Source organism: Pogona vitticeps, chromosome 9 (assembly GCF_051106095.1).
Source record: "Pogona vitticeps strain Pit_001003342236 chromosome 9, PviZW2.1, whole genome shotgun sequence".
Classification (NCBI taxonomy): Eukaryota; Metazoa; Chordata; class Lepidosauria; order Squamata; family Agamidae; genus Pogona; species Pogona vitticeps.
The window spans coordinates 25,966,914-25,983,857 of record NC_135791.1 but is presented as its reverse complement, the minus strand read 5'-3'; the positions used below and the strand labels follow the sequence as shown (position 1 = coordinate 25,983,857).

General features: G+C 43.2%; 1 protein-coding gene across 2 annotated transcripts in view; it reads right to left on the bottom strand.

Moving 5' to 3' along the window:
- Positions 1-2,398: 2,398 nt before the first annotated feature.
- Positions 2,399-16,944, bottom strand: part of ARHGAP35 (Rho GTPase activating protein 35) — a 62,383-nt gene continuing 47,837 nt past the window's right edge. For both annotated transcript variants that reach the window (XM_020787072.3, XM_078380021.1), the window contains exons 4-7: positions 13,763-13,840; positions 12,867-12,998; positions 8,963-9,068; positions 2,399-7,817 (exon numbers count right to left, since the gene is read on the bottom strand). In XM_020787072.3, coding sequence (XP_020642731.1) covers positions 7,457-7,817; positions 8,963-9,068; positions 12,867-12,998; positions 13,763-13,840 — 677 coding nt within the window. In that variant the 3' untranslated portion in view covers positions 2,399-7,456. The remainder of the gene's footprint in view (positions 7,818-8,962; positions 9,069-12,866; positions 12,999-13,762; positions 13,841-16,944) is intronic.

The window sequence follows — 16,944 nt, the reverse complement described above, 5'->3', positions numbered from 1 at the left end:
TTCAGAGCCATAATAACAGGCTCCAGCAGCTAAATGCAAAGATGCACCCCATTTGGCAATGGTGGCAAAGGTGTCATGTCCAGCCCCACTAACATTTGGGGGGGGGGGAGGGTGAAAGCTGCAAGCCTCACTAATTACTAGGTGCAATTATACCAGACAAAAGACTTAATTGCTGGGGGCAGCAGAAAGCACAGGCCCTTCTCTGAGAGCATATCAGTATGGTGGGAGAAACAGACCTATTAGTGGTTTGGCAAATAATAATAACCTTTGAACTGCAGAGCTGGAAAAGACCCTATGGATCATCAACCCAAGTTCCCCTCAAGAAGGCACCGTGGGGAATTGAACTCCCAACCTCTGATTCCACAGCCAGAGACCTAAGCCACTGAGCTATGCAGCAGTTCCCAGAGGTGAGGGGACTGTAAGAGATACACAGAGAAGCAGGAAGGGGCTTATCATAAAATACTGTATGCATTTGCTTTTAGCCCTGGAGCAGTGCAGCTCTGAGTGGAGGAATGGGAAGCACCTTTTTTTGAGCCAAATGGAACAAAACTGCACGTGTGGGTTGCATGACTCAGGAGATCTAGGTTCAAACCAATTCACTAGGTGACCTCGAGCCTGCCAGACTCTCTCAGGCTGGTCTCTGCTGCAGAGGCTGACTGTGAGAATGGAAGTGCAGACAAAAGCAGTATGTCCACCTTGAACACACTGGTGGTGGTGGTGAATCCCAAATATAAGCATAACACTTCAAAAAAAAAGATTGGCCATCATTAAAATAAGATTAAATGCCCCCCCCCAAGTATTGGATAATCAGATACGCTAAAGTACTTACACAGAGCCATTTCTTCAGCAGCAGGAAACCCAAAGCCCACTTGCATCAGAGCAAGCTGGGCAGATGAGAATGACCAGACAGCAAGCCTGGTAAGGTCGAGAAGCTAACGGTTACAACACCATGACCCATTTCAAGATACCAAATCACTGCCTTATTTTTTTTTTATTGTCCCCTATAAGCTGTACACTGGATCCTCTTTTAAGCTATGCATGCCCAGAGGTAAAGCATCATTCATGAAATATTCTTAAGAGTTCAGTGGGACACTTAGCTCCATGTATGCCTCATTCTGTAAGCTGTGGGTCTTATATCTGAACACAGGATTTGAACTACATTGATTGGGGGGGGGGAGGAGAGAGGGGTGTGCCAAGCAAGGCACTCTCCACTAGGGGGCAGCAACTACCCTGCCAACTTGTCAGAGTTGATGGGAGGGGGAGGCAATCTGCAGAACTATCCAAACTGGGATGATGACTATCTGGAGAAGCCAAGAGGCAAAGCCTGTGAAAGGTCAGAACCCCTAGGAGTGACCTTCCCACCTCTATTTTATAAGCATAAACCTATGCAGTGCTGAATTGCCAGAAGCAGAACGAAGCACTCCTTTTGCTAAGCCACTTAAAAGACCATGGCTATTGACAATATCATCCACAGAGGATGGCCCAAAAGCAATTTTGGGCCATGCCGTGCTGGAGAGACGCGGCCAAATGTCTCAAACTTCATGCATGAAACCCTGCCCACTTTGCCAGCGGAGGGGGCTTAAGCGGGTGATCCAGAAGGCTTGCAACCTCAGGGACACCTCCCGCTGGACACCTGGCTCTTGGGCTGCACCTCGGAACCAGTAGCAAAACCATCCCGTCCCTGACACGGCTCCTCTCAGGCGCACCCAGGGCTGCTTTGGCCAGCGTATGGACCAGTTGTGTACCTAAGCCCTTTCTCTTTTGTGACAGAACACAGGCAGGTTTGCTCCCCCAGACCAGAGGGGCAAATGGGCGGCGGATTCTGCCTCACTTGGGCAACAGCAGGAAGGTTCCTTCTGTTTAGTCAGGCCAGGCTTCCGGAAGCTGACAGGGGATGAACTCTGCTGGGAATAAAAGCCTCTCTCTCTGATCTTGGTCAAGCCTGCTTGCTGGATGTTAGCTCCAGGCGCTCACCTCAGCAGAGAGATGCCTACCCCTGTCCCTCTGCTCTCACAACAGATGGGAGGGCAGAGAAAAGGGAAAGTGGCAAGGGCAACGAGCCCCATCAGCTGGGATTTCCCCCCCTCCTCTTCACCACTATTTGCACATCTCAAGCAGTTCCTTGTGTGCTGCGATTTCCACTCTCTCTGCAGTGCTGTAGGTCCCCTGCTGGGCGGCAAGGCAGCCTGCAGCCAGGCTTTTTTTTTTCTCTAGAGGAGACAAAGAAGCAGTCACAAAACAAAGGGTGGATGTGTGAACGGGGTGAGGGGACTGCAAGACACTCTGTGTGTGTGTGTGTGTGTGTGAGAGAGAGAGAGAGAGTGAGAGAGAGAGAGAGAGAGAGAGAGAGAAGATAAAACAGGAAGCAGCCACATGGGTGATTTGGAGACAATCTCTCTTTTTTTTGTACAAGATTGATTTATTAACTATGATACATATCACATAAGGCCTTTAAGTTTTTACACCATTCCCATTGAGACACATACAATACTCTGTAGCAAATACATGATTTTTTTTCCCAACTCAGCAGAAAAGGGGCTTTTTATTTTGTTTGCCCAGAGCTTTCAACATTATCATGCACTAACTGGATTGACCTGGGGGGGAGGGAGGGGGGAACCACAAATTGTTAAAAATGTCCTTAAAAGAAGCATAAAAAGGAAATATATTCTATCACCAATAACTAAAGGAAGTTGTTAGGCTCCTAAAAATACAGAGAAATAACCATTATACTTTTCTTTACACACAGATCTTTCAGTATTTTTGAGTTTCCATGATGAATGTTTTGGCTGTATATTCAGCTGAACTAACACATTTTTATGACCATTAATGTTTTTTCTTCCTCTTCAATTGCAAAAATGTTAATTCAACATAGAGATAATTTTACATGTAAAAATAAAAGTACCAGGAAAAAAATATATAGAAGTTGAGTGCAGAACTAAATCCAACTTTTCAGGATGCTTTATCCCCATATAATTTGAGAAATAGATACGGCTTTTTTAATGTACACCAGGGTGGGGAGTAAGTTTTTTTTCTAAGCAATAACTTATGCTCCACCTTAGGCTACATTTAAAATACAGCATTTCTATTGTATGCCATTTAACAGAAACAAAAAATGAAAATAAATCAGAGGGGGGGAAGGGGCTGTTTAAACCTAACAGTTAAACCAAGACCCATTACACAGGCAGTAGGGGGAAATGGTCCCACTTCCACTGAAACAGAACAGCAGACTAACCAGAGCTGCAGTTTAGACAGACAGACAGATCTTTGAGGATGCTGTTGGTCCCTATTTGGTCTGTGGACCAAAGCATATCCTACCAGCTGGTAAGAGAAAAAAAAGAGAGAAGAGAAGAAAGGGAGGGGAACCAAAGCCAAATGAACAAAAATGCTAAGTCAGATCTGGATGGTTCCTGCTGAGTCACAAGGATGAATGATCCAAGGAAGAAGCTAAGAAAATTTCTTTGATAACCACGTGTGTATCCTAGCTGATGAGTCCCAAAGCTGCAAAAAAGAGGAACTCAAAGAGGTTGACAAGCCTTAAAATGTCTGTCATACTCATCCACTGGAGATGGATTTTGTGTGTTTCAAAACGGAAGGAAACAGCACACGTTTGCTGTGTTTGCAGCAAACCCCAGCAACTCTAGGAGAAAAAGACACGATAACCTTAGCACCAAACATTTGGGCGAGCAAGGCAGGCCCTGCAGGCTTCCATGAAAATACACAAGCAAACCAATCCAATCTGTGCAAAGAAATATTTTACCACTTCCAAGGGTGCAAGACCAGACAACAGATGGGAAATCTTGGGATGAAAGATCCTTTTGTGCACTCTTCATTATTACGTCACCTGCCTCCCCCAGCCCCATGAGAGCCCAGAACCCAAGCAATTCTGATGGCCCATCCCAGCTTTTGAAATGCCTATGTACATGTGCAAAGACCATCAAAATGGTACAGAAACTGACATAGGGCATTTAGTGTGTGCAAAGGGATAAATGTTGATCCTGCAATGATCGGATGTAGGACGTCAACTTATTGAGCAAGTGGTAGCTAGCCTGAAAAGAACACTTTCCAATCAAAAGAGTCTTAAGTAGTTTAGTTCCTTCCCAAGGGGAGGGGTATCTCTATTTATGTCAGCATTTCTTTCCACACTCCTTCGCTCCCTGCATCTAGAAAGCTACGTGGGATTAGTCAGGGGGCCAAATATTCTTAAATATCTCCCTTTTTTCAGCAAGATAACTGAAGTCAGAAGCACAAAGCCACAACTGAAGAAAATGAGAGAGCAGGCTCCTCAGCTCCCTGACCATCTGACCCCAATTTTCATCATTGTGTGACATGACAGAAGAAACTTTTCCAAAACACAGTCACTAAAAACTAACCTGCAGCAAATAATATATTTGAAGGACCACATCCAGGCAATAATTAGGCTGTGGAGCAGGATTCAAAGCGCTGCAGAAAAGCAGGAAACTGAAAAGAGTGCTGTGTGCTGAAGAAGGACCTCTGAGATAACAGGCTAGCAAGAATGGCTGTTCCTAATACAAAGAGATGTTGATAAAGAGGCCTTCCAGAGGGAGATGTTTAGCCTCAGATCTTTCGAGAAGGCACAGAAACACACGCCTCACACAAAGAGAACTCACCTATTTCAAGTAGAAAACAAGATGGCCAGCCAACATAACTTGTGGCTGAAACAGAAGCAAGCAAGCAAACAAAAAGCCAGCCCCCAGCCCAAGATCACAATTCAGCACCATGAAGTGACCCTTCCTGGTTGTCAGCTGAAGAGCAGGAAGAAATCTCCCAAGCCCACTTGTCACCCTCAGCCTCCTTTCCTGCAAGATTTCTTATCTTAGTATTATGCATGCATAATTAAAGGGAGGTGAGATATTCTGTTTTCCTCTTAACCGCCTAAAATAAACCCAAACCATTTCCGGTATTTACACATAATCTCCATCTTTTAATGCATGAGAATATAAAAACTTGGGAGGAATGCTTGCAAGGGACACTTTCAAGCACACAATCCTGACACAGAAACAACTTTTAAAATGGGATTCTAAAATAAAGGAATACATAATTCAGCTTATTTATAAGAGAGAGTCAGCTTGCTGAAGACTGGGCTCTGAATGCCAGAAAGGAGCAGAATGAAAGCAGAGTTTTATTTTCGAAAAGGATTAGGGGTTTCTTTTCTCTCCCTCCCCAGCAACAGAATTTAACACAAACATCCTTGAAATGCCAAAAATAGCAATAAACCACAGGTTCTGTTTTAAAGTGCGAAGAGACAGAAAAGGATGGCATAGGGATTGCGTCCCTTGTGTCCTCCCAGTGGTACCATGGAAACTCCAGTTAAAACTGTCCTGTTAACAAGGTGTAGAACTCATATCCCACCACATATCTCTCTCTCTCTCACACACACACACACACACACCAGTTTATCAGGCAATGCTGATATACAGCCACCATTTGGCTGGCCTGCACAAGAAACAGTTATTTTTCTTAGTGGTTCACTTCTAGTTCTTCCCTGCACGGAAACCCCATGCAAGATGCAAGGGGGGGGGGAGCACAGGAGACACAGTAGCAAAGCGAGGTGTGCTGCACACCCAAGGTGAAGCCCAGCTGGGAAAAGATCACTGGGTTAAGGGCTGACATGGACATACAGTGGCTTCAACTGAAGGCAGAGAAGGAAAGGACACTGTGCAAGAGAGTGATGAACAGCAGACGCAGGCTATGCACAACTGCAGGTTGTGCAGGGCAACATGTGGAATGGAAACAGAGATGGACTGCAGGTATAAAAAGCTCAGGTGTCTCTGAATTCAGATTATGACACACCACCTTGTTTCAGTAGTGCCAGCAGGGCAGGTAATCCAAGTTACCTAGGGTTTTGCCCAAAACTTCAAGAAAGCTACCACTACCTTTGGCCCTGGGTGCTACTTCCTGTGACATGCAGCCACTTCCCAAGCCACTACAGGAACAAGCAGTAGCAAAAAAACTGAGGGGAAGAAAGTTGGGTTTCCCCCCTCTGCCCCAAGCAAGCCACTTTCATCATTTGAGTTGAAATGGTTGGAAACAAACCATAATGAATCGTCCTCCTTCTTCTTTTTCAAGTGTTAACAAGTAATTCCAGCCAGGTTCCGGGTCTCAGTGACATGATCACAGCTCTGGTGATGCCCCTTTATTAGCTCGCCTGTTCCAAATGAAGATCTGGAGGGGTGAAGTGGGGAATGAACAGGCTTGCCCTTCCCTCAGTTTTCACTCCAACATCTGGTTTTTCACTTTAAAACACTGGCAGCTTTTCTTTTCTTTTTAAAGAAAGCAATGGTTCAAGATGCATCACTTGCTTCCACCCCATGCCTTCACACGACACACACATACACTCACACACATAGATTAAGAACAGTGTTTCTGTCAACATAGTGTGTCAAAGGAACTCGACCCCAAACCAAACAACAAAACATCGACTTTGTTTGCAAAATGTGCACGTGTTTGGCCTCTACTCTTCTCCTCTGTTAAGTGCTAACACCAATATTCTGCTTGGAAAGGGGGGAGAGGGAGGTAAGAGATATGTAGTGATTGGTCAAGTGAAGAGAGCAAGATCAGCTCAATCCGCCTGGACTGCCCTCAGCCCACCCCACTCCTGCCACACACACACATTCTCTGCCCAAGTAAAAAGGAGCCCAAGGTCCCACGCCTACATTGCCAGATTAAAAATAATCAAACTGGCAGGTAGGTGGGAATGTCCCATTTCTCTAGAGTTCTTTGATTCTTTTGAGGGGACTGTCTTCCCACGTTGTTCAGCCATTACTTAAAAGTCTAGAGAAAGTTACATATCAGCCTTGCCAAAACAATTTTTAAAAGGCTTCTTTTTTGGAGGTGAAGGCCCAGGCTATCTGAGCAGCTTGGCCTGGGATGGTGCTACTTGGTCTGAACTGTAAACATGGTCCCCAAAGATGGACGAGATGTCCCACGCTGCAAAACAGACCTCAAACAATGGAATGTGTTGGGACGAGGGGCTCCATCTCCCGACAGGCTTCAGCAGTTTCTCTTTGTTCATGCACAGGCTAAAGAGGAGAAGAGATTGGAGAGGTTCTCAAAGACTCATCCAAAACCTAAGTCCCACCCAGCTGGGCTTGACAGCGGTCGCACGGTTCGATGGGTCCACTTCAGCCAGAACGAATCTGGATGGAACAAGAGTCCGTTTCAAAAGAGAGAGAGGTATGTTATCTCTCCTGCGCAGAGGAAGGTCCAGCACCACCCTCAATCCTGCAGGTCCTTCTAGGCCAGGCACTGAGGCAGAACCAAGGCTGCTCATGGGTCTAAAACTCCCAGCTCGCTGCTGCTCTACCAAGTTACCGCTTAGCACAGCTCAAATTTGCAACAGAGTGGAAAGGGGAGAGGGATGCCAGGGCTGAGTTTCCAGTCTCTGTTCTGTGATGAGGACAGAAGCCGACCATTCACTTTTCTCCTGCACTGGGGTTCACAGTGAGTGCTGCTCAGCCTGAAGCTGTGGCGGAAGAAGTGGCTGAAGAGGAGACTGCGGCGATGGAGGAGGAGTCTGTGGAGGAGATGGCTGGGCCATCACAGGAGTGGAGGAGAGGAACGGCGTGCTGGCAGGAATGGTGGAGGGAGAGCTGGGCATGGCACCAGGGGGCTCGATGATGGGCCGATGGTAGAAAAAAAAGGGACACTGTTGGATGAAGAGTTCTATGATTGTCTGATAAATGCGTGTGGCAGTGAGAGCATCCATGGTGCTGAAGTCAGGCCTCATCAAGGTGGGCCAGAAGCAAATGGAGAGGTTCTCACTCGTCATGAGATTGGTTCTGCTGTTCTGGCTCACTCTGTAAGATATGGAGACATCATTAGCAAGGTCTGTTCACAACCATGGAAGACGGGGAAGACTCCCAAGGACAGCATCTTCCTTGTGGACAGGCGTTCTGCCCAGCACACAGTCAAGGTTTGTGGTGGGAAAGGCTACCCTTCCCCTCCACTCACCTGCACACTGGCTTCCCTTATAGGCATGGATGTGGCACCTGCACCAATGCCTGCTGGCAGTTGCCAATACCCCAGCCACACCCACTTCATGCCACTAGGAAGCCAGAGTAATGTACAGAAACAAGGACTGTAAGGCTCGTGGCCATCTTAAAAGGGAAGGACAGTTACAGGGCAGTGGAGGTAAAAGAAACAAGGCAGATTTAGGGGGCTTGTGGGACATGCCAGGAACTGTTGTGGCCCGCAGGTAAATGCAGGCTTGCTTAACTGAGAAACATCTCAAACTGTGGACTAGCTGGTTATTACATGCTGATCACCTTTTTATTCAGACCAGTCAGAATGATAAAATGAATGGGAATGCAATTATTCTGCTTCCTCTCTTTCTAAGAGTGAAACAGGGCCACCATTCTAGATTAATAAATATAGAACTTAAACTTGCAAAAATACATGCAAACCAATAAAGAAGAGTGGAAAAACCCACATCCTTTAGCTGCCTTTTTTTTTTAACCAGAAGGCTATTAGATTGATGCCAAGAACACACCTTCAAGTACTGCAAGATTATTATAACCTCTATTAGCAGCTGTAAGAACAGAACCAAAGGGCTGGTGGTGATTTTGGACTCATTAACTCGGAATGTAAGAGCACAGCCTTGCAAATATGACCTCCACCAAGCAGTGAATGCCCTCTGGACGTGGTTAATGAAAGTAGGGAGACAGCAAACCTAATGCAGCTCCCACAAAGCGCTGCTGCCAATTTCTGGAGTAGCAGGATTTACCAAGTTTAATGAGACCCCTGACAAATGCAGGCTGGCTTAATTGGAAGAAATGTCAGGGAACAGATTCACTTCAGGCAGGGTCCACTGCCCCATTGTGGCTGTGAAATGACCCTACATGAGCTATACACGTTTTCAATGCCCGTTAAAAAGACAACAGCTAAAAGTAAGGTGCCTCCCCACCTGCATTACACAAAGACAAAAAACACACATGGAACATACTTGTTCAAATGAGAGATCACATATTTGAAGACCTCATAGTTCTCCTTGGGAAACTTCTTCAGCACTTCTTTAAGTGCCTGCAACTTCTGCTCTCTGTCGTTGATTTCTGTTTTTTTAAAAAAAAGCAAGGATCACAATGTAGGATTCCTCAGGAAGCAAAGGGCATCTACAAGCCTCCACTGTCCCAATTCAGTTTGAGAAGTGTGTCGTTAGAAATTGCTCAAGTTCGTTCAAACATTTGGCTGAAAATATGGCAAGGTCTCCCCAACATGCCTGAAATCTCCAAGTCCAAGAACCCTCTTGTTAACCAGAAGAGCCAAGACAGACCACTCGTTGGACACCACAAGCTCCATGAGAAACCACCGTAGCCGATTTCTAGGCAATTAAAATTATTACCGTTTCTTTCTCACCACGGTAAGGGCAAGTGCTCAACCACAGCCAGCGTACAGACTGCATTTCTTCTGTAGTTCTCTCTTTGCAATGGCTATCCTCATATGTTAGGAAAATAATGCAAACTGGAGCTAACTCTTAGGAGCTGGAAATGGCTAGGGTGTTGAAATAAAATGGACAAAAGTTTCACCATTCCTTTTTTTTCAATAACTATGTCTCTTTAAACATGAAGGCTAGAAACATATTTCTGCAAAGTTAAAGTCAGATCATCAAGTTTTTAACAAGTGCTTATAGGCAAGTCTATGAAGGCAAGACACAGCCCACTTTTGCTCTGGAAAGAAACAGCTGTAAAATAAACTGTTGAACTGGCCAGCCATTTATATTCTTCTTCTTTCACAGGTAGGACAGTATTGCTACCTGTTGATTTCAGAACTTCCAGTGTGCAAATATGACCATGTCGATTTTACACACAACTAACAGACTTTCCTTTGAAAGGACTTTGCTGCTCCCATGCTGTAGCATCCTTTCAAGCAGGCAAGGATCACAGAAGGAGATTTATCACCTGAGCAGACACAGTTTCTTGTCCTTTTGGAGATGGTCTTTTCATATACAAACAAACACTATGTCAGGAACAAGCATCATTTCCTAAAAATCCCATTAAAGCCACTTCTAAAGCAAAGGATGCCAAAGCTTATACTCAGCTTGGGTGGACTAAGCAAGCTAGATATTTAAACTTGGCTCCATGATAAGTGATTTCCAAGCTTTGCCATCTGCGATTATGTCTGGTGCTAAATCCAGGAATGGACAAAGGGTGAATTTTAGGTGCAAGAAGACACCATTGCCTTATATTTTAGCACTAGCAGGAAGGCTATGAAGGGTGACCAGATATCTCCCAGACTGATTAAGGCCTCAGACAGGAGATAGGCTACAGGTAGGCACTTAACAACCTGGCCAGTTTGTTTCAAAACAACTTAAGATGAGCATGCTGTGAGCACCAAATCAAGTACAAATATTGAATTTTAATTTAAAAAATCAGACAGAAGTCATCTAAGAAGAAAGTGATGGAACTCAAAATTTTACAACTCTATTATCATAGGCCACTGATTAGACCAATTAAAATACACAGCAGCCATTGCCATGACAGTCCTGTGACCCCAGATTCTACATAACTGTGCTTTCTGGTGAAACCATTACATTTCTTGCCAGATAGAACAAGCTATACTTTGAATCAACAGAAACCTGGAGCAGTACTTTGAGGAAATACATGGGCTGCATATCACCAATGTATGCTTACTGGTCAAAAATCTGCTGTGGATAAAAACCTGGACTTTCAATTAGCACTGACTGAGATCCAAAGTCCCATGCTGTAATAAATGTGTACCTCTTTCCTTTGGGGCATTTCAATTCAGTAGCAAAAGCCTTTCTGTATTAACCTTCCTGGTATCACAATTTCAAAATATTTTTCTTCTGAACTCTGGGACAAAGGCCAGAGACAATTTCATCTCTCCCTTCCACAATCATGCTGATTTACTTCTATAGTGCTAATTATATATGCTAAAAGATTTGCTTATATCCTAATGTATTCTAATACTCCAACTATCATTCAGAACAACTTACAAAAAGCTAGCCAACTCATCTTGTCACATGATAATAAATACAACAGTTCATCTTAAACTGCCAAGAGTCAGTTAGATAGCAATATATGAATGGCTTGTTTCTTATTTGATATAATCAAATTTATATCCTGCTCACTGTCTGATGCTGATGTGGGACAACTTCCCCATGGACCAGCTCCTTGGCTCAAATCTGCTGCTTCCCTTAATGGCACCCAAAACATACAGCCTCAGGCTGTTACTTTACTTTGCTCCATGATATACCTGCCTCTGTTGGAAAAGAGGCCGTTCACATGCTTTCATTCTGTTCCACCAGTTAAGTTGAAATTGTTTTTCTTACCAAGGTTAAAAAAATAATAATATCAACAAACCGCTGCCTCAGCAGTTCTCACACACAATGGAATTATCTTCCATGCTATTTTGTTTTCTAGCTCTAGATGGCACCACAGCAGGACTTACATCTGTTCACAAAATCCCTTGAGGATGGGGATAAGATAAAATATTTTAAATACTTCTGCCAGAGGAAAAACTTCAGCTCTTCTGAGACTTGTGTATGTGTCAGTTTTAAAGCTGATCCATTATTGTGCTGCAGCATAATGTGTCCAGACAATTTTTTAAAAATCTGAAAAGTCCTTTGAGAATCTCTTTGGCTACAATGCAGACCAACATTTTTTAACCCATAACCTATTTCTTTAAAATGGCAGGCGGCCCTTGACTGGAACAGCCCACCAGCATCCAGAAACTGCCAAGGCTTAAAATGCTAACCTTCTGTTCTACCATCTGACTTCAGTTCTTTATTCAGGTGGCAGCTTAGCACATATTTGGGGAAACAAGATCAGTTTCTCTATCAGCTTCTGCTGCTGCTACTCACAGCCACCTTATTAAAAGCTTATCCTTCTCAGTCACATTTTCTCTGCTTCATCGATGTTTGTTTTTTAAAATATTGGGCACAATTTCACAGGACTAGCCAGCATCCAGCAGAAAATTCCCTGTCTCCTTTCTTCGATGCTAAGTGTCTGCATGTTCCTTCAAGAAGGGGCAGCCTGTTTACATGGAAGGACTGCCATTATGTGTTTTCAGGGCTGGGGAGGTCGTGCAGTCCTTAACCTGCAATAATTAGTCAGAAGCAATAATTTGGATAAGATAGAGTGGGAAACCCCTTTGAGATAGCTCCTAAAAGCAATCTTGATCTAATAGGTGGCTAGGGGTTTCTTCTAATGTTCTGTGCAAGGCCCCTAATTTAAATAACACAGGCTAAGCAGCATCTTCAGCTGTAGAGCAGCATAGAGCTCTAACAATAATAAATGGCTCCACTTGCCAAACACCAACCAGCTACAGAGGAACAACTCTCAGGTGTGTTTGTCTTGCCAGATACTGCTTTTGCTGGGGCAGCCAAATGCACATAAACTGACAATCACAAAAAGCAGGCACAGAAATTAGGACGCAGTAAGAATCAAGAGTCTCTGTCTCAATAAAATAAGCAGCTCTGAGAAAAACTGAATTAAGTCGTTAGTCTTGGATCTATAAAAGCAAAAAAAAAAAAAAACAGATGTACAATGATGTCTGAAATGTGTATGGTTTTCATAGTCAGGTAGGTACATATTTAAACTAGTGTAGATCCTGTGGCATTAATTCTGCAGCTGCCATCTTCCAAGATGACCAGCACATAAATGTGGATCTAAAATAACTCAAGAGGTTACAGAACTCTTTTTGGTAGCAAAATATGAGTGTTTCAAGGGATTTCTTCTGATTTTTTCCACCTAAATCCAAGTCATTTACTAAATAACAAGAGATATGCTAGTGTACATAGCTGCCTGGGGAATTCTAGGATGTAGTCCAAAATCACAAACCTAAACTGTACATTTCTACTAGCCATTGTAAACATGACGATCGATACTCACTGTGGGCCTCCACCAGCTCAATCTGCATGTTGTAAGGTACCAGGGGATCAGGGAGTTCAGAGAAGAAACTTTTCATGGCTCCAGCTACAGCATTCACAGTGAAGTCCTTCTCTGCAAAATCCAGGTTATGATCTAAAGGAAGAGGTTTTCAAAAGTTACATTTCACAAATCACAACTACCAAGCTGCTGCAAGAAGACACCCAACAGAAGAGAGATCCTCAGTGAAAGATCAGCTTTTATTACCAGCACTGCCTCATACGGCTGACAGGGGATGTTTCCATTCAGGGGTTTAAAGGCTGTAAAGGAGAACCCCCAATGTGTTAATTCCAAGACCCTCTTCCACAAAGGAGGGTAGCCCTGCCCTGCCCTCCTGCTATGTTCCTGTAACTCTGCTCCCCACAGCACACTTTGGTACAGGAATAAGGAGATAAGACAAGCAGGCAGACAATTGTTGGCTTCCACTGCCTTTGTACCTGCTGAGCACACCAAGCTCACAGTATCCTCTGGGCACTCACTGTTCCAGCTACTGAGCTGGGCAATATTGCTGATAATAGATTTCTGCCAGTGGAACTGCACCACAGGTGTCCAGACCTGTTCTCTAACAGCAGGAGCGTACCCTCCACCCGATCCACGGGTACCTCTTAATAAGGCTTTAGCACTACTCTGTAATTCAGATATTATTGCTATCATAGATAAGAAAGCATTACTGAACACTTTGGAAAGTGAATCTGTAATCTGTGACATCCAAGTCCTGGTACATACAGTTACGTATACACAAAATGACAGAAACCTGTATTTCTGCCTTGCACATGGAAAGCTCCTGAAACACCCACCTGTACATCGCTTAGGTATTTCAGCACATTCAGTCCTAAGGAACACAAAGAGATTGCTCTTACCTTGATCAAATTGCCGCTGTAAGCTTTCCATCTCAGACTTGTTGCCACTCACCCGATAGATACCTTCAGTACTCAACCCTACCGGAAAGAAAATAAATTACTATAGAGCAAAAATAAAAATCTGAAGAAATTGCCACTGGAAAGGAAATATCTTTGAAGATCACAGAAGAAAAGTGTCTGAGGGGAAAGACTGAACACAGAGCTATGTCGTGAATTAGAAACTTTGGTTAAATATTTAATACTTAATATATATTATGATTAAATGTTCAAAATATGTTACAAGACTCAGCTAACCTTTATTTTCTCTCAGTCACCAAAACTCTCTACGGCTTAAATTGTTAAAAGGGAGAAAGTATAGAGTTCCAGAAGGAATACACTCTTAAGCAGCTAACAGCAACACCGGGCAAGGAAGGAAAAGAGCTTCAAGAGTGGGGCAGCAAACATTTTCCATCAGCCGCCACCACACAAGTTTAACATTTTACATGGTATCCTTCTTAAGGCAAACTGCTTTGGGAGCCTACCATAGCTGTAAAGCAGAATTCAAAACACCTACGTTTCTGATTAATAAAAATTATTTATTCTCCTTAAGAAACTGGAAGAAATTAACACTTCCCTAGATTATAGACAAAGAGTCAGACATGACTTAATGACTAAACAACAACAACAAAAGATCATAGACAGATACATAGACTGAAAAGGAACACAAAGGATCTATGCTGGAGCATTCTGCAAAGTTCCATATATTAAGTGAACTATCACACCAACTCCCAAGAGCAAGAACTAAGAGTCATGGTACGTAAAATAAGTTGTGCCTGGGGAAAACAGCCTTGTAACCATGGAAGAGTCTATCCATGTATCGTCTCTGTAAACACAGAATAAACCAGTGCTACTTTAATTAAACAGGTGCTTTATTTTTATTTTATTTATTTAACGTATTTGTCCTCACTTCTACCATTCACTCCAAAAAGCACGTTCCTGGTACTAGCCCGAAAGAATTAGCTACAGAGACTGTCACTCATGGGCATGCTGCAAGAGGAACAGAAGAGACATCTTTTTCAAGGCCAGTGTTGATTAATCCGCAAGGTGGATCCTCAAATACAGAAAGAGTTTTCTCTGCCTTACCACCCAAATGCTTTTTAACTTGACGCATAAAGGACTGAACCTGGCAGAACTATCTATATAGAAAGAACACTTTTCACCACTAAGCTCTGCTCTCCCCCAGGACAAATGCTGAAGCAGAATTTTAAGGAATCCGCCTACAAATCAATTAATTTCCGGCTTAAATCTTCACCAGATCACAAATCCATGTGGTGGTTTGGGGCAGGGCACTCTCTTATAGTTATGCCCCTATCTACCTACCTTACAAAACTGTTACAAATATTACAAATAATATATGTACCATGTACAAATAGTAAGTGTGTATATAATAATAAACATTTCACACTGAAAACCACTATATAAATCCCAAACATTACTGCAAGGTGTACATGCTTCATTATTTTCAAGGTTTAAGATGTGCTTCTGTACTGTTTGAATGACTGTTTTTTTTTTAAAAAAAAAGCTTAAATATATTTTTACATGCAATTTGCAGCCGTTTCAAACAGGAATGTAAGAGAGGTATCTAAATTGGCAATAATATATCTAAAAAACCCAAGACACCAAAGAACAAACGTGGTTGCTCCTACTGGAAAGGACACCTTCTTTTAATGAATTTGCTGGGAAGGGAAAGTAGAATGTTTCAAATAAGCAACTATTTTAATTACCACTTTCTAAGAAGCTAGTATTTGGTGGGATAAAAGCGGAAAGCATGCCTGTTTCCCAGCCCATGGATAGATTGATGATAGGTGAATATAGGCTGACGAGGATTTATACAGAGGACAGGTCATCAACTGCATGGCTTAAAAGCTCTAATTGCTATAGAGGCTGCCTGTACAGGGACCTCATTTTATAGAAAGCAATTCACCTCATCAGAGAGGGAAACTGGGTTAATGGACCAGCCCAGAAGGCCGTATAATTCCAAGCCTGGAACAAAAGAGCCACTGTGCCTATGCAACAGCGAAAGGGAAAGCAGCAGCTGTTGCTGCCATTTGTCTTCATATCGCCTGAAGTCCGAGCAAACGTGTCAATGGACAATAATGGAAAAAACATGAAACACAGACACTAAGTACCAGCACTGCCTGCTAGAAGTAGCCCAGACCGTAAAGCAAGGTGAGGTGGGTGCTTCAGGCCACTGAATTCCAGGCACTGTTAAGGACAGAAGATTTGGGGGGGGGGGGGGTTTAACACCAATCTGGCCTACCGATATTAATCCAAAGGGATGTTCTCCTGAGCCAGAGTGTTCTCATTCAGATCTTTTTTGTTTAAATGTAGCTTTCACAGGAGACATTCCAATGGCCATTTGCTACCTGAGGTGATAAAACACCTAAAAACAATCCCCTGATTATGAAGAAGTTTTTTCCCCCACCTGCATACTCATGCTCTAATGTCCACCTTCGGCCCTTTTAAGGAGAAAGGCAGGGTAAAAATATTTAAAATAAATCCTCCACAAGCTCTGTGCTCTGGTTAACAAGTTTAATCCCAAACACACTGTGCTGCACCAAACTGAACAAAGCCAGCCACTTTCTGTGACAAGAAGCTGGATGCTACAGAATTAGAAGTCAGTATATGCCTGATTGATGAACAACGCACAACAAAGATTAAAATGGGACATGAGAGCAGCATTGTCCTTAAAAGCCAGACTATGCAGTAATGCATACAGCAAACAAAACAGGAAATTCTTAAGATGGGTTTGTAGTAACTACAAAATTAATGCTGGCCCCAATCTTTTCCTAGAATGTGAAGAGCTTCTCACAGATATATCACTTCCCTATTTCTTCTCAACTTGATCAGTAACACCTAGACCACAACAATAAAATATCAAGTGTCTATGACTTGGGAGGAGAGGCACAAGCCTACAGTAGCTTAAATGCAATTCAATAAACTTGAGATGAAAGCAAGTTGAGTGTAAAAGCCACTCCACTGTATAGAAACTGCAATGTTTAATAATAGGCTCAATATTTCCTGCAATCCACTTCCATGTTTATGTTATAAAATCCTGTTTTACACCAGTCCTGATGACACACACAAAAAAACAGGCAGGCTTCATACAGTGAGAACAGTATGTGAGCTATTATAATATACTT